This window comes from Macaca thibetana, chromosome 5, assembly GCF_024542745.1.
Source record: "Macaca thibetana thibetana isolate TM-01 chromosome 5, ASM2454274v1, whole genome shotgun sequence".
NCBI classification, from domain to species: Eukaryota; Metazoa; Chordata; class Mammalia; order Primates; family Cercopithecidae; genus Macaca; species Macaca thibetana.
The window spans coordinates 86,229,644-86,255,727 of record NC_065582.1 but is presented as its reverse complement, the minus strand read 5'-3'; the positions used below and the strand labels follow the sequence as shown (position 1 = coordinate 86,255,727).

At 38.7% G+C, this 26,084-nt stretch overlaps 1 protein-coding gene across 1 annotated transcript in view; it reads right to left on the bottom strand.

The window, feature by feature from the left end:
• MANBA (mannosidase beta) overlaps positions 1-26,084 on the bottom strand; it is a 138,466-nt gene that overhangs the window by 25,709 nt on the left and 86,673 nt on the right. Inside the window, exons 8-12 of the mRNA XM_050791912.1 lie at positions 23,505-23,656; positions 14,610-14,727; positions 12,584-12,670; positions 8,350-8,517; positions 1,659-1,877 (exon numbers count right to left, since the gene is read on the bottom strand). Coding sequence (XP_050647869.1) covers positions 1,659-1,877; positions 8,350-8,517; positions 12,584-12,670; positions 14,610-14,727; positions 23,505-23,656 — 744 coding nt within the window. The remainder of the gene's footprint in view (positions 1-1,658; positions 1,878-8,349; positions 8,518-12,583; positions 12,671-14,609; positions 14,728-23,504; positions 23,657-26,084) is intronic.

Below are 26,084 nucleotides of genomic sequence, written 5' to 3'. Positions count from 1 at the left end.
AAGCCCAGCACTTTGGGAGGCCAAGGTAGGCAATCACTTGAGCTCAGGAGTTCCAGACCAGCCTGGATGATTTGGTGAAACCCCATCTCTACAAAATTAGCTTGGTGTGTTGGTACATGCTTGTAGTCCCAGCTTCTTGGGGGGACTGAGGCAGGAGGATTGCTTCAGCCTGAGAGGTCAAATCTGCAGTGAGTCATGACCACTCCACTGCACACCAGCCTGGGCAACAAAGCAAGACCCTGTCTCGATTAAAAAAAAAAAATGGCTAAAGGATTTGAATAGACATTTCTCAAAGGAAGACATACAAATGGCCAGGAAGCACATGAAGAAAATGCTCAAAATGATTAGTCATCAATGATATGCAAATTTCCTGTAAATGTAAATTCCCAGGGAAATGTGAAGAAAAAAAGAAAATAGCAAGTGTTGGCAAGGATATGGAGAAATTGGAATCCTAATACCTTGCTGATAGAAATGCAAAATGGTGCAATCACTACAGAAAACAATTTGACAGTTCCTTAGAATATTAAAGATAGAGCTACCATATGACCCAGCAATTCCGCTCCTAGATATACATTCAGTAGAACTGAAAATATATATTCACAAAACATGTACACAAATGTTCCCAGCAGCATTATTCATAATACCCAAACAGAGGAAATAACACAAATGTCCATCAACTGATAAATAGATAAACAAAACATAGTATATCCATGCAACAGAATGTTATTCAGCAATAAAAAAAAGGAACATACTAATACATGGTCAACATGGATGAACCCTGAAAACACACCTAGTCAAAGAATCAGTCTCAAAAGACTACATATTATATTATTCCAATTATATGAAATATAAAGAGTAAGGAAAACTATAGACACAGAAATTAGATTGGTAGTGTCTAAGACTGGGGAGGAGGGATAGGGAAAAATAGGGAGTGGCTGCTAATGGGTTCAGGGTTTCTTTTGAGTGATTAAAAATGTCCTAAAATTAGATTGTGGTGCTGGCTGCACATCTCTGTGAATATACTGAAGACTATTAAATTGTACACATTAAATGGGTGCATTGTATGGCAAGTGAATTATATCTCAATAAAGCTATTTTAAGAAGAATACACACAATGCTGAAACTGAATCTTTAGGAACAGAGAGAGTGAAAATCCATACAGAAAATAAAACACACCAACACCATGAAAACAAGGGAGGAAGAGGAGTTGAGGGAGGAAAAATGGAATAGGAGGAGAAAGAGGAGAGAAAAGGTAAGATGATAACATTAGACTAAGGTTTATTTATCACATTTACCGTCTTCCTGTAGTGAAATATCCAGTTCTGAATATCTGTAAATGGTAAAACAGTTGCAGGATATGATTTACAAGTAAGACTTATTGTAGCAAGTAAGAGTTATTTCCATGTGTGATAATAAGTCAGGCTTAAGCAACCACTGGGCCCCATTTAGTGCTTTCAGTGCTCCTGAAGGAACACAGTAAAAGCAATATAGAAAAGTAATCCCCAAAGGTTTAAAAAATTTATTTTCCTCCATCTTCTTCTCAAACTTTCATTTAAATAAGATGTAGGTTTCAAATGATTTTCTGAACCAGTGGTCAGAAAAAACACATGCCCACACTGTATCATTTTGAAACATTAGAAAATCAAAAGATGACTTACCTTTTCTAATGTACTGAAGGATGGCCAGGACTGATATCCATATTCAGATGCAAATCGAGCTCTTGGGAAAACTTTCCAGTTCCAGCAATCACTGATATAGTCATAAAAATGTACATCACCAAAATAATTGCTATTAGGGTTTTGAGAGACCCAGCCTTCTGCAACAGTTTCAGCCCCATTTGTAGGACTGGACGTAATGAAAGGACGACTCTTGTCCCCCTAAGTTCAGAAATAAAATGAATTCAAGGATAATATATTCATCCTGTAAAGTATGAATCATTTACTTCTTTAAAAATACTAACAAGTCCCAGAAATGCCAAGTAGCTGATCGAAAATTAATAGGACCATTTACCTTCCTCCCCATTCAACAACCACCAGCACCTCTCTGCTCTTGGCCAATCCTTTATACCTTTTCATAAGTAACACTTAGCTCATCCCTCACAGCAGCTGTTCTTAATTTTTTCAATCATGTTTTGCCTCCACTCTCATCCATCATGGGTGGTGTACAGTCTAGTCCAGAGTTTCTCAACTTTGGCCCTATTGACATTTTGAGCTGGATACGTTTTTGTAGAGGTTGGCTGGGGGTGGGGATGTCTTATGCATAGTGGGATATTTAGTAGCATCCCTGGCCTCTACCCAATAGATGTCAGTAGCTCTCCCCCAACCTTGAAAAATGTCTACAGGCACTGCCAAATGTTCCACGGGGGCAAAATCACCACCACTTGAGAACCAAAGGTCTAGCAGGTAAGAACAGAAGCTACTGAGTCAGATGGACGCGAACCTGACTTTAAATCTCAAATCTGAACCTTATTATTTTTGGACAGGTCTAAGCCTCGGTAGGTTTATCTGCAAAATGAGGATAATAATATACCTCCTTTACAGGTATTATAAATAGTAAGTAACTCATATGTGAAAGTGATGGCTAGGTGTCAACCAATTCATGTTCTCATTTCTATAATATAAAGCCATTCCTAGGAAGTGGCTTCCTAGCCCATATGGGGCTATGTGCCTCATTCTCATCCTCTTCCCCCATTTGCAGGTGAGGGTGCAAGAGATGGTGCAGCTGGAATAAAGTGTCTCCATCTCTGAAAGAGGAGCTGCCTGTCAATCAGGAGCAGCCCTTTCATAGTGTCAGTGAGCAAGAAATAAACTTTTATTATGTAAACCACTGAACTACTGTGGCTTACCTGTTACATCTAGCATGTAAGTGCTTAACAGAGTGCCTAGCACACTGTGAGAACTCAAAATATAGTTATTATCATCAGTAGATGAGACTACTTCCTATTTCACTGAGAAGATTTCATTCACTTAGCAAGTATTCGTCAAATCTATTGTGTCTCTGGCATTTTTTCGCACTGCAGAGGGAGGGAGGGAGGGGGAGAGAAAGAGGGGGGGGAGAGAGAGAGAGAGAGAGAGAGAATCTACGACTCTGTCAAGTACTTATACATCAAATCTCTTTTGAGTATTTCCTATGAGCCAGGCATGCAGTTCTTTCTATGTGCTGGAGGTTCAGCAGACAGCCATGGTGATCCTCTTGGAAGAGTGGATGGCAATCTAGTGCTGAAACCAGGTACTGAACAAGTAATTATAAGTGTGATGAGTGTTTTGAAGGAAAAGTGCAAGGCTCTTTGGGAATGTAAAACATATTGAAGAAGGCCAGTAAGACTTCCCTGAGAGATAGACTTTCAGAAAATAATTTTCTCAAATTTTCACCATTATATTTTACTTTTTCATGGTATATCGATCCATATTTCATTTCTTGTTTCTCTTCCATCATTTAAAAAAAAAAAAATCCTTAACCCTTTCCTTTGCCAGACTCTCTGTATTCTGGTCATCTTTCTATTTTGCTTTGGTACTACAGCCAACAAACTATCTTCCACTCTTTTTTTTTCTTAATCTCCCTCTACTGCCCTTTTCCCTTAGATTCCTTAGGACTTCCCTTATCCTAATAAAAAAGTCCCTTTGATCCCTTGCAGTCCATCAGATTTCTTTACCATCCTCTCATTCATAAACCCCTGACATTCAACTCCTGATCATGCCACTCCACTGAAATGTTTTTCAAAAATTACCCATGAACTTCTACTTACTAAATATAGCAGTTCTTTCTGTCCCCACTCATTCCCTCTTGGTGTGCAATAAATGACCCTGTTTACCACCTATTATTTCTGAAGCTCTCTCCACTCCTGGCTGTTCGTTCACAATTCTTCCACATTCCAGTTTCCCCCAACCTTCCTGATTCTTCCTTCTCCAGCTACCCTCTCCATCCCCAGATGGACACTCCCTCTATCTCAGGCTTCTCCTTGTTCTATACCCTGTCCCATGGCTTCCCCTCACATGGATGTTCTGATTACTCCTTGCCCACACCTGCACACTTGACCTCATGTTCACTGCCACACTTACATTCCTGATAACCAGCTCCACATTTCTCCCTGTGTTGTCTTGCCAACATCGCAAATCCAACCTTTTAAAGCAGAATTCCTTGTTTACTAATTCCAAACTTATCTGACTATGCTCCCTTTCTTGCTGATGGTACCCAGAGTACAGTTATCTTCAATTTCTCCCTCTCCTACCTCCCACATTCAGTCACTCTGAGGAGCAGCAACTCTACATTCAGATTTTTTTTCCATCACCTCATTTCCAATCCCACACCACTGGACTCCACTACCTATGACCTCCATGACCTTGAGGACTTCATGACTCTAAAATAAATATATCACCTACACTCCAGGGAACTTCTACAAATTAAGTAAATAAATTACGGAAAGCACTTATATAATGAATTTTTTTTAAAAAATTGTTAAAGGACAGAATGTTGCTCTGCTGCCCAGGCTGGAGTGCAGTGGCACGATCATAGCTCACTGCAGCCTCGACCTCCTGGGCTCAAAATAAGCCTCCTGCCTCAGCCTCCCAAGTAACTGGGACTACAGGCACACATGCCACTATGCCCAGAGAATTTTTAAAATTTTTTTGGAGATAGGGTCTGGCTACATCACCCAGGCTAGTCTCAAACTCCTGGCCTCAAATGTTCCCCCTGCCTCAGCTCCCAAGTCACTGGGATTACAGGTGTAAGACAGCACATCCAGCTTTAATATATTAATATATAATTATATTAATTAATATAATAATTTTAATTCACATATTGATCCCTGACATCTCAGTAACTTGGAGTTTTAGTTATTATAACTGGTTTCCTTGTCTAGGACCTCTCACCTCCCTAATATTTGCTAGTAAAGTTATCTTCCATAACATGGACCAGATAAAGTTCCTCCTCTCCTGCAAAATGTCCACTGGCTTCCCACTGTCTACTGAATAAGCTCAACTCCATAATATGATTTAAAGTCCCTCTATGGTCTGCTTCCAGTCTTTACTACCTTCCACTCTCCCACAGGAATCCAGGAGTCCCTTGCTGTTAGCCACCAGGCACTGCTTGCTGCTCATTATACATACCACCTACTTTCACATCTTTTTACCTTTATTTACATTGTTTTCATGACCTAAAGCACTACTAGACAACACTTTGCCTCAAAATTCTCCACCTGTAAGGTTTGGCTTGAATGTAAACTTTTACTTGAAAGCCTTTTTAGATTCTTTCAGTTAAAATTAATGGTTCTGCCACAACAGTTCCCAGCATTATGAAGCTACATTCTTTATAGCACTTTTTTCACTGCCCAAGGTCTGATAATTTTTCCCTGCTTCCCTTTCACAGCAGACTGTAAGCTCCACATGGATAAGAGTGTCCCCACAGCATCGGGGATGAGGCTTTGCACTTGGTAATAGGTATGTTGGGTGAATTTAAAAATATTAAAAAGTATGATGAAATTATAGGTGATATTAAATGTTTAAAAATATTTTTGCTACAATGGCTTTGAAGAACATTGAAGAAGAAGGCCAGTCAATTGGCCTTGATTGATCAAGCTTGACAGATTTCCCTTCATTTCTTGAGATGCTTGAGAAATTTGGTAAGCTGAGCCATGCAGTAAAATTACAAACAAGTCTCTACCTAAAAATATCTGGCTTTGATGATGCATTATAATTTCCGTCCATTTATAAATCATTTATTCTTAAGGTGTGGTTATTTGTTGCAGATCTCACAGATGATCTCTCTCTAAGTCATGACCTTAAACACTTATTTGGACCAGGAAATACCACAAGGTGATCCAACAGAATGGCCATTAAAAAAAGCAAGTGCAGTAGGAAACCAATCATTACAGCCAATTTATAGATGAATCAATTTATGCTGCTTTACCTTTTTATGATGCCTAATACTTTGATGGAAATTAAAAGCAGTAGTGATTATGTAGCATTTAATACTGTTCATCTTCAAAAAATTTTGCAAACATCAGTTACTGCTCACAGCTCATTTTAAGATAAGTAAGTCCCTAAAGAGAAAGGCATATCTCCATTTCACAGGTGAAAAAGAAATGGCCCAAAGAAGCTAATTTTTTAAAGCTTAAAAAAGTAGTGTTAAAAATTAATGATCAAAATGTGTAAGTGTCTGAAGACCTACCTTGTTGAACAAAACCAACAAGGATGATGATGATGATGGCTAGTCTTAATTAAAAGGTTACTGTGGGCCAGGTGCGGTGGCTCACGCCTGTAATCTCAGCACTTTGGGAGGCCGAGGTGGGTGGATCAGGAGGTCAGGAGATCGAGATCATCCTGGCCAACATGGTGAAACTCCATCTCTACTAAAAATACAAAAATTAGCTGGGCGTGGTGGCACATGCCTGTAATACCAGGTGCTCGGGAGGCTGAGGCAGGAGACTTGCTTGAACCCGGAAGGCAGAGGTTGCGATGAGCTGAGACCACGCCACTGCACTCCAGCCTGGCAACAGATGAGACTCCGTCTCAAAAAAAAAAAAAAAAAAAAAAAAGTTACTGTGAACCACCATCTTCCAGTAATTCACCGCAACGATGACACACAAAGGGAAAGAGGAGAGGCACCTGATATTCTCTAGGTCTTTTAGAAAATATGGAGTTGTTCCTTTGGCCATATACATGTGAATCTACAAGAAGGGTGATGCAGACATCAGGGGAATGCATCTGGTTCAAAAAGGAATACCCCACAAACGTTAACATGGGAAAACCAGAGGAGTCTACTGTGCTAGCCAGCAGGCTGTTGGCACTGTTGTAAACCAACAAGTTAAGTGCAAGATTGTTGCCAAGAGAATTAATGTGTTGAGCATATTAAGCACTCTAGGAGCCAAGATAGCTCCCCAAAACTTGAGAAGGAAAGAAAGGAAAAGAAAAAGAAGGAAGCCAAAGAGAAAGGAGCCTGAGTTCAATGGAAGCACAGCTGGCTCCACCCAGAGAAGTGCACTGTGAGAACCAATGGAACAGAGCCTGAGCTTCTAAAACCTGTTCCCTATGAATGCATGGCATAACAGGTGTTTAAAAAATAAAAGAGCTCTGGACTGTAAAAATATTTCTTTTCATTAAGCAGAAATGTGATGTCCCCTCCCCCAAAGAAATATTTTAACTTAAAAAAAAAAAAGGTTACTATGTGTCAGACTGAGTCATGTACCTTCCATCCATTATCTTGCTTAGTCCGCATAACAACTCTTAAAAGTTAGCTCCTATTTTTAACCTAACTTTATAGATGGGAAAAGGAAGATGAAGTAACTTGCCCAAGATTACATAGACAGGAAGTGGCCCAGCCAGGATTTCAAAGCATGAGTACTTAACCACTATGCTATAAAATGAAAATCCTCAGAAACTATAAATCCATCAGACATGAAAAACATAATACCAATATTGTGAATAAAAAGATTATAAAATAAGTGTTCTGTAAATATTCTTTAAAACTTGTACCATCACATTTTGTGAATAGAAAAATTATTCATGACACATCACTTAGTATATCAGGTAAGTTATACAATTGAACCCACGTTTTTTATGAATTCTCAATGAAGTTTCTTCTCATAAATGGAATAGCACCTTCAACTGGGCATGTTTAGGTGCTAATATCACATACTATTTTAAAAAACAGATGCCTTTTCAAATTGCTTCCGGATATACCCAGATATTTAAAACATCTATTTACAGACACAACAGTGTAAAGATAACCAGATTATTAAATCACATGTTAAACAAAGTTTTTCAAAAGTTAAAACTTTTGAAGGCATTACTGAAAAAAAATGCTTTTTCTCACAAAAAGGCCAATTTATATGAACATATGTCTGTATAATATGCCAATGAGACAAAGAGTGGTGCAAAGAGAATCACTATAGAGCAAGGGCCATACAGTGGGGTTGGAGACCAGCTCTCTCATCTCTCTTTGTCCCTTAAATCACATACCAGGATATTCACATGTGATATATACCAAATTCTACTTTAACACATATGATTACAGAATTGTAGCAGTGGCATATCAATAATCATCTAATCTAGAGATTCTAAGGGCTTTCTGGGATCCACGGATGGACTCCAAGGAGCATGTGACAACCTAGCATTGTAAGCACTGCATTGGTGTATGTGTGGAGAGCGACACAGATAAGTTCATCCTCCAAGAAGTCCACAGCCCATAAATCCTTTCATCTGCTGCTGCACTACAATGGGATACTCTGTAATCAAACGATACTGTTGAAGACAGCCCTAAAAAGGGGCATAAAACATACTATACCAGTATTCAAACTTATCCATTTTAAAGATACATTCTTAAATTCCACTGCATTAAAAAATCATTACTTACTGCCAATACGAGCTCTCTGATGTTTTTCACATAGAGTGTCACATAGTCCTTGATGTAGATTGGCCGGTCAGTGATACTGATATGGTACCAATTCATCATCAGCGCCTCCTCATTTTCATTATTGCCACTCCATATGATGATAGAAGGATGAGATTTCAGTCTCTTGATCTGAAAATTAAGAAAATATAAAATGATTTTCAAAGAGTTAACATAAGAAACTCAGAGCTATAATTACTCATAAAATTAGAGCCCTTGCATTTTTGCACATAAATTCTTATGTGCCAAAAACCTAATTTGAAAATGGCTAGTCATGTTAGCTATAGAAATACATTTTAAGAAATCGCTGAGATTCTTTTTAACTAGATTTTATAAACACTGATACATAGGGTTTCTCTTCTCTGCTATACAAAAACTGAAGATAATATAACCCCTTTTTTAGAAAGAGAAAGAAAAAGGGAACAAATAAACTCATCATTACGTGGATTGCCACAAAGAAAACTTCCAGGAAATACAAAAGGCAGGAGACATTATATTTTGGGGATTGGTTCTTAACAGCAAATTGGAGTTCCGTGTGAACAAACAAATGAGGCAAAGCAATCACTACCACTGAAGGAGGGACAGAGGTTCCTGTGCAGGCTCCACCGAGATCAGAAAACCAGAAGGAGAACTAGAGAAGGTTTTACAAAGCAAGTGAGTACTAGAGGTATGCTGGCAGTTAAAGACATATATGGAATGCTCTAAAGGAAAACAGATGAGGGCAATCAGGGTGATGTCTCCTGAAATAACTATCAATGTCATGTCCTGAGAAATCAACTAACATTAAGTTACTGAACATGTTTAAATATAAAAGGGAAAATTGGAGAATCCACCGCAAAACTGTGCCACATGAGGCCTGCATAAGCTGAGCTCATCTGGGTTGGCCCTACATAAAGGCAAAAGGATCCACTTGTGTTATGTTTGCACTGGACAGACTCAGACATGTCCCTTCTTCTAACACACTAGGACATGTGCTCCAGTAGAGAGCAATTCAATTCCTCTGAGAATGGCAGAGTGAATCAATGGTCAAGAAAAATTCTTTTAGAACATGTTTTGGCAATGTTACCTCATTGATATTTATAGGTTCACTTTCACTGTCATGCGTGATTACACTGATGGCCCCCCACTGATGCTCTCAATGTGTTCTCCATTCGAGAAGCTCAGAAACTCATATAGAGGAAATAGAGATGCACTGAAGGTATATTAAAGAGATATGCTTCATTTTTTTTAAAAAAAAGTAAGTCTTGTGTTTTCTCAGCCAGCCATATGAACACTATTTCTTTTTTTGTCTTTGTAAATGCCCAAGAAAGGGACAGCTGCTACTAACTGTGACTGACATATTTATGCTACTGATGAAAATACAAATATAAATCCTTAAGTGGCAAAAAGCTTCAGTGACACCGTGTTACACACAACCTTTAAGCTGACTTAGAGTTTTATGGTAAGCTTTACTTTAAAATTTTAACAAACTCTGCATGAAATGGCTCTCCTTGTCTTTAATAATGCATCAAAGCACTGAAGATACATAGATGTTTTAATTATTTATATGAAAGAAAACTAAAAATAAAATTGAAATGTTTGCAACCTGTGTAACTATAATTAATATGTTTAAAGTTATTCATTCATCCACTCATCTATCCACTTCGTAAATAATCCACAGAGTAGGGACGCAGAGGGGAATGAGCCCTAGGACTCAGGGAGATGACAGTCTTGCAGAGGTGACAAATCTTTGAACAAGTAATTCAAAGTGTGATGTGTGTCTCAAAAGGCAAAAGGTTTTTCCCATGCTTAAGGTAAGAGGGGCCAAAGGAGAACAAAGGAGGTGGCCCACAAGGGCAGTGAACAGGGAAGATGTTCCAGGACATAGACAGCAAGACGGAGATGGTTCCTGAACAGGAGCAGACACCAGCTGGACGGGGTCCCGCACAAGAGGATCTTATACCTTATCCAGAGGGCAAGAAGCCACCTCAGGGGAGCTGTTGGCAAGGGAAGGCGTTTGATTGTACTTTTCAAACCTTTTATTTTAAAATGAAACACAGTTACAGAAAACAAATTATGATATGATGAATTATTATAAGGCAATCACTCTTGTAGCCACCACCCAGTGCAGCCACGCCAGAAGCCATCCATGTGCCTCTTCCTAATCACAGCCCCTTCCTCCTTCCAAAAGTAACCACTATCTCAAGTTTTATAGTGTTATAGAAATCGCTTCCTTGCATTTCTGTATGGTTTTTCACAAAATATACATCTGTAGACACTATGTTATGAACTCTAGATTTTAACACACTTGATGGATTCAATTCATTGACGTCCTTATCCTTATTGAATCTCAAATTGTCCACCTTTCGGTTGCTCAGAGTCTCTCAAAAATCCTTTTGACATAACTTCGATAGCTTCCTTGTTATCTGCATGTTGAGATATTCCAGGATCAGGGTTCGGAGCAGGAATGTGGTATGACTTAAAATGTGTCAGTGGAAGATGACTTTGGCAGCTCTGTTGAGTATGCACATATTGAAAGAGACCAATGCTATGTTTGAGGACAGGGAAAAATAAGATTTGAACTAGAGTAGTAAGTATGGGTATGAGAAAGTAAATACAAATACAAGTAACATTGGTATCAAAAAATCGTCTCAATTTTAAAACCAGGTGGATGTGGGAGGTGAGGAAGAAGAAAGTATCAATGACTTTCATATTTCCTGCTAAAAAGAAAAATCTTGAAAGAGTGCATTGGGTAAAAGATAGTAGATGTACTCTGAAGACATGCTAAGTTAGTGGGACAGCTGGTATTACTTGTTATTTCTTTTGTACTGCATGCCTTACATGTATTATCCTATTTAATCTTTGAAACAGTTTCACGAGGAGTGACATCATACTAGAGTTATAGATACAGAAATTGAAGCTCAAGAGGTAAAGTGACCTCCCTACGGTGGCAGACTCACCATTCAAGAAGAAATATCAAAAGATTTGTTCTTTGTATATCAACATTGCAAAAAATCTGGCAGACAGTTGGACATGTGAAATTGAAATCAAAGTCAATAATTATCCACAGTGTAGCTTCACCTGAGGTTACTGAGAAAACTGATTTGTTTCCTTCTTTAACATGTTGCAGAGCACTATAAAAACTCGTATGTCTCCACAGTCTTGTAAACTTTTTACAAAGTAGGGGTGATCTCCTGGTGCAGTGATCATTTCTAATGGATGCTAATGAATCAGTCCAATGTTTCAGTAGTATTTTACCAGCATATGATATACTCACAAGTTGGTTCCTAAACTGTATTTTGGGAGTACATCATGATTCAGAATTTTCTTGTATTGACAAGCATCCCACTCTGATTCCATATGGAAACCCATGCCATGCACTTAATATTTAGGGGAGAGGAAATATAATTCAATCTGTGTTTCAAAGCATGATCATCCCCTGAACAGACCTTGTTGCAAAAATAAGTATATTCAAAACACAGCTCATAAACCTCAGATCTGTGGCTAAAACTATCAGTTGATAATATTACATTAACACCATTGCCATTTGTAAAAAGAAGATATCCAGGATTATCTAATATATTTCCTGTGCCAAATCTGGAGTCAGCCATTTCTCTAAGAAGCTTTTCTCTTAACAGGAAAGATTACTTCAATATAAGAATATTCAACATTACAACACTGTCCATTATTTCTAGGTCTTTTCAGTAGACGGAGAAAGCATATAATCATTTCCTTGCATTTATGTATCTGTGAATATAAATATAAATGTCAATATGTAGAATCCAAAATAAATCAAGGAATCAACGACCAATTTAAACTTTTCTCCTGAGCAATTCAAACAGCGGTGTTGCTGTTTGCTGAGATGGAGAAAACTCCAGAAGAAGCAAGATTGTCGGGGAGCAATATGAGTTTAGTTTGTACATGTTACACTTCAGATGCCTGTTAAACCTCCAAGCAGAGGCACCAGGTAGGCAGTTGGATATAAGAAAGAGGAATTCAGAGAGAAATCAGGACTGGGGATAAATCTAGGAGTCATCAGCCAATAGATGATGGTAAAGCCATGACACTGGGTAGAATCACCTAGATGTCAATTACCTGGCTGTGTAATATTTCATGGAATGTAGTAGAGAACAAAAACCAAAATGAAGCAAGATTTAACAAGAGGCAATACTAAAACATATTATGTGTTTTATTTCTTCTTGGAAGGGTAATAACATACCTGGTAGGCAACTTCTGCTCTCACTGAATCCAGGAAGCCCTGATCAGTTGGATAAAGGGCACAGGCAAACATAAAATCCTGCCATACCTAGCAAATCAAATAAAAGGGAATGCAACACTTCCATAAGTTTTATTACACAGAAGAAAGTCGTCATTCTGAGCTCTGGGCATTACCTTTAACACAAATGAAAAATTAAGTTAGCCTGATGAGTGTGATCATTGGGGCACCATTATGTATAAAGGCACCCAGGAAAGGTATCAAAGACATTGAGACTTCCCAGCACTGCACAAAAGTGTACAGAAACCTGAGAAGAGAAAACCCTAGGCAGGTATAAAAGAAAGGGAAGACAGAAGAATTTGAAAAAGAAAAAATGTGTGAAGGGGACATAGAATGAGGCTTCCCTCCAACCCCTCCTCACTTCTAATTCATTCCAATTTTCACCAGGCATTTGGTATTAAGAGATGCACCAGACTGTTAAGAATCATACTTCATTTATAAAGGAATTAGCTTTTCATAGACAAAAGGATTACTACATGCACACTTTAGTAATGAAACTACATAAGTCCCTTCCTAAGGAGGCCGTGTGATGCAATGGTTAAGAACACAGCCCCTGCTGGGAGCAGTGGCTCACACCTATAATCCCAGAACTTTGGGAGGCTGAGGGGGGGCGGATCACCTGAGGTCAGGAGTTTGAGACCAGCCTGGCCAAAATGGTGAAACCCTGTCTCTACTAGAAACACAAAAATTAGCCGGGCATGGTGGCACATATCTATAATCCCAGCTACTCGAGAGGCTGGGGCAGAAGAATTACTTGAACCCTGGAGGTGAAGGCTGCAGTGAACCAAGATCACACCACTGCATTCCAGCCTAGGCAGCAGAGCCAGACTCCATCTCAAAAAAAAAAAAAAAAAAAAAAAAAAAGTCATAGCCCCAAAGCAGCCTGTCTGAGTCAGAATTATTCCACCATAAACAGGCTGTTAGAGTTTGGGTAAAATATTTAACCTCTTCATGTGTCAGTTTCTTTATCTGTAAATGAGGATAGAGAATAGTAACCACCTCATTGAATGGGCATGAAGATAAAATACGTAGAGCACTTAGAACAATGCCTGTCCTGGCACTCAGTGAATATTATATAATAATGTCATTGTCACAATGACCATCAGCATTATCAATATTACTATAATTCCTTGTCTTCTGTGGCATTCCTTATATTTTAGAACACTAATAATAGAACTAACAGAATATATTTTCTTTGCTTTATCCTCACAATTGCAAAACACGTTAAAAGTACTTAATAACAATATTAGGGCCAGGTACAGCGGCTCGTGCCTATAATCTCAGCACTTTGAGAGGCCGAGGCAGGTGGATCACCTGAGGTCAGCAGTTCAAGGCCAGCCTGGCCAACACGGTGAAACCCCATGTCTACTAAAAATACAAAAATCAGCTGGATGCTGATTTACTAAAAATACAAAATTTAGCACACGCCTGTAATCCAAGCTGCTCCGGAGGCTGAGGCAGGAGAATCGCTTGACCCCGGTGTAGGGAAAGGCGCAGTGAGCTGAGATTGCACCACTGCGCTCCAGCCTGGGCAATAGAGTGAGACTCTGTCTCAAAACAAATTAAAAATAAAAAATTAGAAAAAATTTAGAAAAACAATATGAAACACACCTTTACTTAATTTCATTATTTTTCTTCTCCTTTAGGTTTTGTCAGATCTCCTTTAAGTGTTTTAAATATTTTCTTTTATTTTCTATGCATACTTAAATATCACAAAGAAAATTATTTTAAAAGTAGGTATATGTATACTGGGATATAAATAATTTACAGGATATCTATCATTTAAAAATAAATAATTATGGTAGTTGCAATCACCTGTGGCTCTGGGTTTACAAGATGCCATTTATTCCTATAGCCCCAAATGGAATATCTGGCTCTGAGACAGGGGCAATTGCATCATTCAGAACATTGGCAATCAAACTGAGGATAGAGTAACTTATCAATACATAAAATGCTATCAACTTCTCACCATTATTCCTAGTTCATCACAGAGTTCATAGAACTCATCCTGCTCATAAATTCCTCCTCCCCAAACCCGAAGAGTATTCATGTTAGCATCCACAACAGACTGTAAAAGGAGCCGTAACCTGTAGAAGACATTTTATAAACAAATCATAACTTGGAAAAAAAAAAGATAAACACATTTCTAATCTCTGTTAGAAAAAAACACTCTAAAATCATGACGGTTTGGTTATAATGTAAACTAAAGGAAGTAATATAAAATTATATACACATTAAATAACCACATAAACAAACAGAAAACTTATGGGTGATATCTTTACCTATTATATTTTACCTATTTATTTTATTATACTCTTTTTAAAATTAAATTTATGTTTTATATTTATTCCTATAAAAAATACAGTTGTAAGCCTTGAAAAGTATGCACTAATTTTATACAAACCCTCCACACTATAAAACAAAATCAAGACTTGAGTATTAGTGCCTAGCACCTGTATTTCCTATTATACAATTCCTCCAGCCCGGTATTTCTTTCTCTAGTAAATTTCCTTTATACTTTTTCCAATTCCTATTCACATTACCCTCAGGAAAATCTAGAAACTTACAGGCAGCTTGAGAGCATGCACCTTCCCTCCATCCCCACAACACTGTTCAAGCCAAATAACAGGATGGGCAGACCCAGAGCACTGAGGGCTCAGCACAGGCACCACGGCAGGCTCACCAATTGGACCAGCCGGGCTGAAGGACCACAGCCAACCCAGCCCCAGCTGGGAGGGGAGAGGAGCATTTGAAAAGGAAAAGATAGAGCCAATTATCCCGTGGCTGTGTCTGGAGAAGAATTTCATTTTCTTATGAAATCTAAAATAATATACACATTTTAAAATAAAAGAAAATTACTACAACTTTTGGAAAAAATCAGGTTTTAGTTACTGATCACATTTACATTCTAAATATCAAATGATATACTACAATGCACATTTCTACATTTGTAAATATGCTAAAATGTTATTTAATTTAGATAATAAATAAGTTTAAATGTGTTTATTTTCATTTCATAAAGTTTATTTTCAGCATCACAGAGATGTAAGTTTAGGTAAAAGTGGTTCCAAGATGGCCGAATAGGAACAGCTCCAGGCTACAGCTCCCAGCGTGAGCCACACAGAAGACGGGTGATTTCTGCATTTCCAACTGGGGTACCGAGTTCATCTCACTGGGGCGTGTTGGACAGTGGGTGTAGGACAGTGGGTGCAGCCCACCGAACGAGAGCTGAAGGAGGGCGAGGCATCGCCTCACCCGGGAAGCAGGAAGTGCAAGGGGTAAGGGAATTCCATTTCCTAGCCAAGGGAAACCATAACAGACAGCACCTGGAAAATCAGGTCACTCCCACCCTAATACTGCACTTTTCCAAGGGTCTTAGCGAATGGCACACCAGGAGATTATACCCTGCACCTGGCTCAGAGGGTCCCATACCCAGGGGGCCTCCCTCATTGCTAACACAGCAGTCTGAGATCTAACTGCAAGGTGGCAGCAAGGCTGGGGGAGGGGCACTCACCATTGCTGAGGCTTGAGTAGGTAAACAAAGCGGCCAGAAACTCAAACTGGTGGAGCCCACCGCAGTTCAATGAGGCCTGCCTGCCTCTGTAGACTTCACCTCTGGGGACAGGGCATAGTGAAACAAAAGGCAGGAGAAATCTCTGCAGATTTAAATGTCCCTGTCTGACAGCTTTGAAGAGAACAGTGGTTCTCCCAGTAAGGAGTTTGAGATATGAGAACAGACAGACTGCCTCCTCAAGTGCGTCCCTGACCCCCGAGGAGCCTAAAAGGGAGGCACCCACCAGTAGGGGCAGACTGACACCTCACAAAGCCGCATACCCCTCTGAGACGAAGCTTCCAGAGGAACAATCAGGCAGCAACATTTGCTGTTAAGCAGTATTCACTCTTCTGCAGCCTTGGCTGCTGATATCCAGGCAAACAGGGCCTGGAGTGGACCTCAAGCAAACTCCAACAGACCTGCAGCTGAGGGTCCTGACTGTTAGAAGGAAAACTAAGAAACAGAAAGGACATCCACACCAAAACCCCATCTGTACGTCATCAAAGACCAAAAGTAGATAAAACCACAAAGATAGGGAAAAAACAGAGCAGAAAAGCTGAAAATTCTAAAAATCAGAGCACCTCTCCTCCTCCAAAGGAACGCAGCTCCTTGCCAGGAATGGAACAAAGCTGGACGGAGAATGACTTTGACAAGTCCTGAGAGAAGAAGGCTTTAGACGATCAAACTTCTCCAAGCTAAAGGAGGAAGTTTGAACCCATCACAAAGAAACTAAAAACCTTGAAAAAAGATTAGACGAATGGCTAACTAGAATAACCAATGTAGAGAAATCCCTAAATGACCTGATGGAGCTGAAAACCGTGGCACAAGAACTACATGACAAATGCACAAGCTTCAGTAACCAATCTGATCAACTGGAAGAAAGGGTATCAGTGATTGAAGATCAAATGAATGAAAAGAAGCGAGATGAGAAGTTTGGAGAAAAAAGAGTAAAGAGAAACGAACAAAGTCCCCAAGAAATATGGGACTATGTGAAAAGACCAAATCTACGTCTGATTGTTGTACCTGAAAGTGACGGGGAGAATGGAATCCAGTTGGAAAACACTCTGCAGGGTATTATCCAGGAGAACTTTTTTTTGCCTAGGCCCAACCTAGCAAGGCAGGCCAACATTCAAATTCAGGAAACACAGAGAACGCCACAAAGATACTCCTCCAGAAGAGCAACTCCAAGACACACAATTGTCAGATTCACCAAAGTTGAAATGAAGGAAAAACTGTTAAGGCCAGACAGACAGAAAGCTCGGGTTACCCACAAAGGGAAGCCCATCAGACTAACGGCAGATCTATCAGCAGAAACTCTACAAGCCAGAAGAGAGTGGGGGCCAATATTCAACATTCTTAAAGAAAAGAACTTTCAACCAGAATTTCATATCCAGCCAAACTAAGCTTCACAAGTGAAGGAGAAATAAAATCCTTTATAGACAAGCAAATACTGAGAGATATTGTCACCACTAGGGCTGCCCTACAAGAGCTCCTGAAGGAAGCACTAAACATGGAAAGGAACAACTGGTACCAGCCACTACAAAAACATGCCAAAATGTAAAGACCATCGATGCTAGCAAGAAACTGCATCAACTAACAAGCAAAATAACCAGCTAACATCATAATGACAGGATCAAATACACATAACAATACTAACCTTAAATGTAAATGGGCTAAATGCTCCAATTAAAAGACACAGACGGGTAAACTGGATAGAGTCAAGACCCATCACAGAGCTGTATCCAGGAGACTCATCTTATGTGCAGAGACACACATAGGCTCAAAATAAACGGATGGAGGAAGATCTACCAAGCAAATGGAAAACAAAAAAGAGCACAGGTTGCAATCCTAGTCCCTGATAAAACAGACTTTTAACCAACAAATACCAAAAGAGACAAAGAAGGCCATTACATAATGGTAAAGGGATCAATTCAACAAGAAGAGCTAACTATCCTAAATATATATGCACCCAATACAGGAGCACCCAGATTCAAAAAGCAAGTCCTTAGAGACTTACAAAGAGACTTAGATTCCCACACATTAATAATGAGAGACTTTAACACTCCATTGTCAACATTAGACAGATCAACAAGACAGAAAGTTCACAAGGATATCCAGGAATTGAACTCAGCTCTGCACCAAGCAGACCTAATAGACATCTGCAGAACTCTTCACCCCAAATCAAGAGAATGTACATTCTTCTCAGCACCACATCGCACTTATTCCAAACTCGACCACATAGTTGGAAGTAAAGCACTCCTCAGCAAATGTACAAGAACAGAAATTATAACAAACTGTCTCTCAGACCACAGTGCAATCAAACTAGAACTCAGGATTAAGAAACTCAATCAAAATCACTCAACTACATGGAAGCTGAACAACCTGCTCCTGAATGACTACTGGGTACATAATGAAATGAAGGCAGAAATAAAGATGTTCTTTAAAACCAATGAGAACAAAGAGACAACATACCAGAATCTCTGGGACACATTTAAAGCAGTGTGTAGAGGGAAATTTATAGCACTAAATGCCCACAAGAGAAAGCAGGAAAGATCAAAAATTGACACCCTAACATCACAATTAAAAGAACTAGAGAAGCAAGAGCAAACACATTCAAAAGCTAGCAGAAGGCAAGAAATAACCAAGATCAGAGCAGAACTGAAGGAGATAGAGACACAAAAAACCCTCCAAAAAATCAATGAATCCAGGAGTTGGTTTTTTGAAAAGATCAACAAAATTCATAGACCACTAGCAAGACTAATAAAGAAAAGAGAGAAGAATCAAATAGACACAATAAAAAATGATAAAGGGGATATCACCACTGTCCCCATAGAAATACAAACTACCATCAGAGAATACTGTAAACACCTCTACGCAAATAAACTAGAAAACCTAGAAGAAATGGATAAATTACTGGACACATACACTCTCCCAAGACTAAACCAGAGAGAAGTTGAATCCCTGAATAGATCAATAACAGGCTCTGAAATTGAGGCAATAATTAATAGCCTACCAACCAAAAAAAGTCCAGGACCAGACGGACTCACAGCCGAATTCTACCAGAGGTACAAGGAGGAGCTGGTACCATTCCTTCTGAAACTATTCCAATCAATAGAAAAAGAGGGAATCCTCCCTAACTCATTTTATGAGGCCACATCATCCTGATACCAAAGCCTGGCAGAGATACAAAAAAAAAAGAGAATTTTAGACCAATATCCCTGATGAACATTGATGCAAAAATCCTCAATAAAATACTGGCAAACCGAACTCAGCAGCACATCAAAACGCTTATCCAGCATGATCAAATGGGCTTCATCCCTGAGATGCAAGGCTGGTTCAGCATACGCAAATCAATAAACGTAATCCAGCATATAAACAGAACCAAAGACAAAAACCACATGATTATCTCAATAGATGCAGAAAAGGCCTATGACAAAATTCAACAGCCCTTCATGCTAAAAACTCTCAATAAATTCGGTATTGATGGAACGTATTTCAAAATAATAAGAGCTATTTATGACAAACCCACAGCCAATATCATACTGAATGGGCAAAAACTGGAAGCATTCCCTTTGAAAACTGGCACAAGACAGGGAAGCCCTCTCTCACCACTCTTATTCAACATAGTGTTGGAAGTTCTGGCTAGGGCAATCAGGCAGGAGAAAGAAATAAAGGGTATTCAATTAGGAAAAGAGGAAGTCATATTGTCCTTGTTTGCAGATGACATGATTGTATATTTTGAAAACCCCATTGTCTCAGCCCAAAATCTCCTTAAGCTGATAAGCAACTTCATCAAAGTCTCAGGATACAAAATCAATGTGCAAAAATCACAAGCACTCTTATATGCAAATAACAGACAGGGAGCCAAATCATGAGTGAACTCCCATTCAAAATTGCTTCAAAGAGAATAAAATACCTAGGAATCCAACTTACAAGGGATGTGAAGGACCTCTTCAAGGAAAACTACAAACCACTGCTCAACAAAATAAAAGAGGACACAAACAAATGGAAGAACATTCCATGCTCATGGATAGGAAGAATCAATGTCGTGAAAATGTTCATACTGCCCAAGGTAATTTATAGACTCAATGCCATCCCCATTAAGCTACCAATGACTTTCTTCACAGAATTGGAAAAACCTACTTTAAAGTTCATATGGAACCAAAAAAGAGCTGGCATTGCGAAGACAATCCTAAGCAAAAAGAACAAAGCTGGAGGCATCATGCTACCTGACTTCAAACTATACTACAAGGCTACAGTAACCAAAACAGCATGGTACTGGTACCAAAACAGAGATATAGACCAATGGAAAAGAACAGAGCCCTCAGAAATAATACCACACATCTACAGCCATCTGATCTTTGACAAACCTGACAAAAACAAGAAATGGGGAAAAGATTCCCTATTTAATAAATAGTGCTGGGAAAACTGGCTAGCCATATGTAGAAAGCTGAAACTGGATCCCTTCCTTACACCTTACACGAAAATTAATTCAAGATGGATTAAAGACTTAAATGTTAGACCTAAAATCATAAAAACCCTAGAAGAAAACCTAAGCAATACCATTCTGGACATAGGCATGGGCAAGGACTTCATGTCTAAAACACCAAAAGCAATGACAACAAAAGCCAAAATTGACAAATGGGATCTAATTAAACTAAAGAGCTTCTGCACAGCAAAAGAAACTACCATCAGAGTGAACAGGCAACCTACAGAATGGGAGAACGTTTTTGCAATCTACTCATCTGACAGAGGGCTAATATCCAGAACCTACAAAGAACTCAAGCAAATTTACAAGAAAAAAACAACCCCATCAAAAAGTGGGCAGAGGATATTAACAGACACATCTCAAAAGAAGACATTTATGCAGCCAACAGACACATGAAAAAATGCTCATCATTACTGGTCATCAGAGAAATGCAAATCAAAACCACGATGAGATACCATCTCACACCAGTTAGAATGGCAATCATTAAAAAGTCAGGAAACAACAGGTGCTGGAGAGGATGTGGAGAAATAGGAACACTTTTACACTGTTGGTGGGACTGTAAACTAGTTCAACTATTGTGGAAGACACTGTGGCAATTCCTCAAGGATCTAGAACTAGAAATACCATTTGACCCAGTCATCCCATTACTGGGTATATACCCAGAGGATTATAAATCATGCTGCTGTAAAGACACATGCACACGTATGTTTATTGCGGCACTATTCACAATAGCAGAGACTTGGAACCAACCCAAATGTCCATCAATGACAGACTGGATTAAGAAAATATGGCACATATACACCATGGAATATTATGCAGCCATAAAAAAGAATGACTTCATGTCTTTTGTAGGGACATGGATGAAGCTGGAAACCATCATCCTCAGCAAAGTATTGCAAGATCAGAAAACCAAACACTACATGTTCTCACTCATAGTTGGAAATTGAACAATGAGAACACTTGGACACAGGAAGGGGAACATCACACACTGGGGCCTGTCGTGGGGTGGGGGGAGGGAGGAGGGCTAGCATTAGGAGATATACCTAATGTAAATGACGAGTTAATGGGTTTAGCACAGCAACATGGCACACGTATACATATGTAACAAACCTGCACATTGTGCACATGTACCCTAGAACTTAAAGTATAATAATAAATAAATAATAAATAAATAAATAAATAAATAAAAAGATATAAATTTACAGATCCAATTAGGAAATATTTTTTCTTCCAAAGTTCTATTTCTTCAGTCTCAGAAAAACATTTTTAATTTTTTTCCTAGATCTAGAACTTTTAAGATTATATTTTGTTTTTAAATAAATTGTATTTTGCATATTTAAGGTATATGACATGATGTTATGGGATATAGATAGATAGATAGATAGATAATTAAAAGGTTACTATAGTGAAACAAACTAACGTACTTACCATCCTATAATAGGGGTCCCAACCCCCAGGCCACAGACTGGACCATGGATCAGGCAGCACAGCAGGAGGTAAGCAGCAGGTGAGCAAGCATTACTACCTGACCTCCTGTCAGATCAGCGGCAGCATTAGATTCTCATAGAAGCAAGAACCCTATTGTGAACTGTGCATGCGAAGGATACAGGTTGCATGCTCCTTATGAGAATCTAATTCCTGATGATCTGAGGTAGAAGGGTTTCATTCCAAAACTATCTCCCCACCCCCCCACCCCCTACCCCTAATCTGTGGAAAAATTGTCTTCCACGAAACTGGTTATTGGTGCCAAAAATATTTGGGACTGCTGTCCTACATAGTTAGCCACTCTTTTTTGCTTTTGTGGCAAAAGTAGCTAAAATCTAATCATTTAGCATGAATCCTATAAAGAGCACTTTTTTTTTTTTTTTTTTTTTTTTTTTTTTTTACCTATATTCCTAGTGTACATCAGATCTCTGGGCTTGCTCACCTGTATATCTGCTACATTGTATCCTCTGACCATATCTGCTACATTGTATCCTCTGACCAGCTGGCTCCCAGTTTCCTCCCCACCCTCCCACAACCGCACCTCCATAACACACAAGATTTTTTTTAGTTCTTTTGTTAAGATAAAGGTAAAAGAATATGCAAATACCTTAGCATAGAAAGGTAAATATTGGAGTGGGCCCCGTGGCTTACACCTATAATCCCAGCACTTTGGGAGGCCGAGGCAGGTGGATCATTTGAGTTCAGGAGTTCAAGACCAGCCTGGCCCACATAGTGAAACCTCGTCTCTACTAAAAATACAAAAATTAGCTGGGCAGTAGTGGCCTGCACCTGTAATCCCAGCTACTTGGGAGGCTGAGGCAGGAGAATCACTTGAGCCTGGGAGGCGGAGGTTGCAGTGAGCTGAGATTCTGCCATTGCACTCCAGTCTGGACAACAAAGTGAGACTCTGTCTCAAAAAAAAAGAAGAGAAAAAAAAAGAGGAAAGGTAAATATGTGTTCTTATCTTTCAAAACCATGCTCAAAAACATTTAAGGTATCATTTGAAAAGATGAAAATAGTTGAATTTAATATTTTTTTCAGGAACTATTCAAAATACTAATTAGTCATTTTCTTATTTCTCCAGAGTAAACATATAATAGTTTTCTAAAATTGAATGGCTTCAACAGTCTCAAATAGTTTAGCTCTAAGACCACCTGTAGCCCAGGAGAATGGAATATATGATTTTTAAAATCCTATCCATTCTAAAGTTTCCATCATCTAGAATTCTATACTACCTGTTAGTTCCTTACCCAGGGACTAAAGAAAGTAAAAATGAGTAAATCTCAAGCTTTGCCGGACTTTTAAAGAGGAACAAGAAAAGAAAGACAGTAACTCACAACTCAGAGGTTACTCGGTCCTGGAATGAATCTGCTGGGATCCAGTTTGAGCCTTTTAGAAATACGGGAAATCCATTAATTTTGAAATAGAAACTCAAACCAGGAGACCCTTTTATGGGCTCTTCTATAAGTTCCACTGTCCTAAAATAAACCTGCAATGAACAGAATTAAATGATGAATATCAAATTTAAAACATAAGCAAAGTAGTTTTTTTAAAAAAAGAAGCAGACCTTTTTGAAAAACGTACATTCAGTAGTTTAATGTAAATTTTCCTATTTACTATGAAGCACATAATGTGGAAATGTACATTTCAGGAATATACACATATAAATTATTGCTAGCATCTGTTATTTCTCTTTTAAAAGAGAAATATAGAAACTACTAAAGAGCTACTGTAGTCTTCCACATGAAATAGGCATTTGTGATAACATCAAAAAAGACAATTTGAAGATAACATTTCTAAATTAAAACAAAAACATGCTATTTCAAAAAAATAGGAAAAAATGCTGTCTTTGAAAAACACATTCTCATTTCAGTGTGTTAAAAGGTAGCCAAACATGCATCTTAGAATCAGATGTTATAACTTAACAACTTTGCAATCTTAATAACACATTACCATAAAATCGCTTTGTTTAATGGGTAATTTAATCCTAATTACACATGAAACTCAATGTTTGAGCACGCTCTGATTTCTTGACTGGAGATGTATGTGGTGTTCTAATGGAAGTAGATGGGGCAGGAGCATGCACTCTGTGCTGTTGGTGCTCTGGAGAGGAAGCAGAGGCCCCATCCTGGTGACAGCCCAGCCAGGATTTCCCCCAGTTAAGCATGGGCAGCAAGACCCCAGATAGAGAAGCTTTGACGTTTTTATCAAAATCTTTATTCTTGCCAGCCATAAATTGGATCAAGTTTATATGATAACATTTTATACCAATAAAGCGTAGCCTTAAGCCAAAAGCACACATTTCTCTAATTTAAAAAATCAGTGAATGAATGAGTCAAATTATTTCACGTAATAAAAGTGTCCACCATTCTGCTTCCTGACTCCTGCCTTTATTTATATGAAATGACAAAAGATATCAGAATTAACTTTACAAGAAGATACAGAATATGTCCTGGATAAGGAGGATCTTGACACGTGATGATCACTCCTGCTTCAGGGCTGCAAAATGTCAAGAATGCACAGTGATTTTCAGAGGTGACTTTTAAAACACCATTGATGGTGGGTTCCAATATCTAGAACAGTGCGTGGTCCTTTAAGTGTGGCCTGGGGACTCCAGGAGGTCCCTTGGAGATTTTCAGTGGGTCCTTGACTTAGAGTAAAACTAAAACACTATTTGCCTTTATCTCTCTCAGTCTCTGAGTGTCAGTGGAATTTTCCAGAGACTACATGATGTGTGCCTACTTCATCACTCTGACAGCTAATGGAATGTGTGCTGTGTATTCCATTGTGATGTAGCTCTGTGGCAGAGGTTTATGGTATGAAGCAGTGCATTTTCAGAGATTAACTCAGTTTGTTCTCAGTACTTTTACTGTACTCTTACTATTAATAGCTGTCTTTGATTATTCCTGCTATAATCTCTGTACCCTCATTGTTGTTCAATAAATTCTTACTTTGAACCCCAAAGTTTCCCTTGCAAACTACACAGAAGCACAAAAGGAGTAGGTACTACTCTTCACAGCAATATTTTCAAGTTTTCAAATAAAAACAAATTCTAATTTTAATTGAAACTCATTTTACACTTTAGTAATATTTTATCTTGTTCTAAAAGAAAATTTATTTATAATACTTTTTTCTAATTTAGGGATGAATTGTCAAAATGAGATCAGAAGGCTTACCTTCTCACTAGCCTGGCCAACATGGTGAAATCCTGTCTCTAATAAAAGTACAAAAATTAGCTGGGTGTGGTGGTGCATGCCTGTAATCCCAGCTACTTGGGAGGCTAAGGCAGGAGAATCACTTGAACCCGGGAGGCGGAGGTTGCAGTGAGCCAAGATCATGCCATTGCACTCCAGCCTGGGCTACAGAGCAAGACTCCGTCTCAAAAAAAAAAAAAAAAAAAAAAGAAGGCTTACCTTCTCAACCCGTAACTGTACTATCTGTCTATAAGGTTGCTGAAAAAAGTGAAACTGACATATCAGTCTTTTGACTCATGGAAGGGAAGAATCTACTCTAAAGAAACTTATTCTCATGAATAAGAAGTGAAATTATGATGAAAGTCATCTTTCTCTCAACTTTATGGATGTTAATAACTTATCTTTTTGTGCATTATGCAATTAAACATTTTAAAATAATATTTATGGTGCCAGTTAAGTTGTAGTGTCTCATTGAGACGAATCATTCACAGTGTGAAGAAAAGAGAATTGAATATTTAAACTTATACATGATAAGCTCATTAAAAGTCAAACCGTGTTTATTACATCTTTTCAAACCAGACATGAAAAACCCACTGGAGCATCTTACAGGGTTAGTTATGCACTCCTGGCTGGAGAAGTACACATACTAGCTGAGAGATAGTTGTACTGTTCACATTGCAGAATGCTTACTAGATGAAGAGTCAGCAAAGGAAATAACAGCAC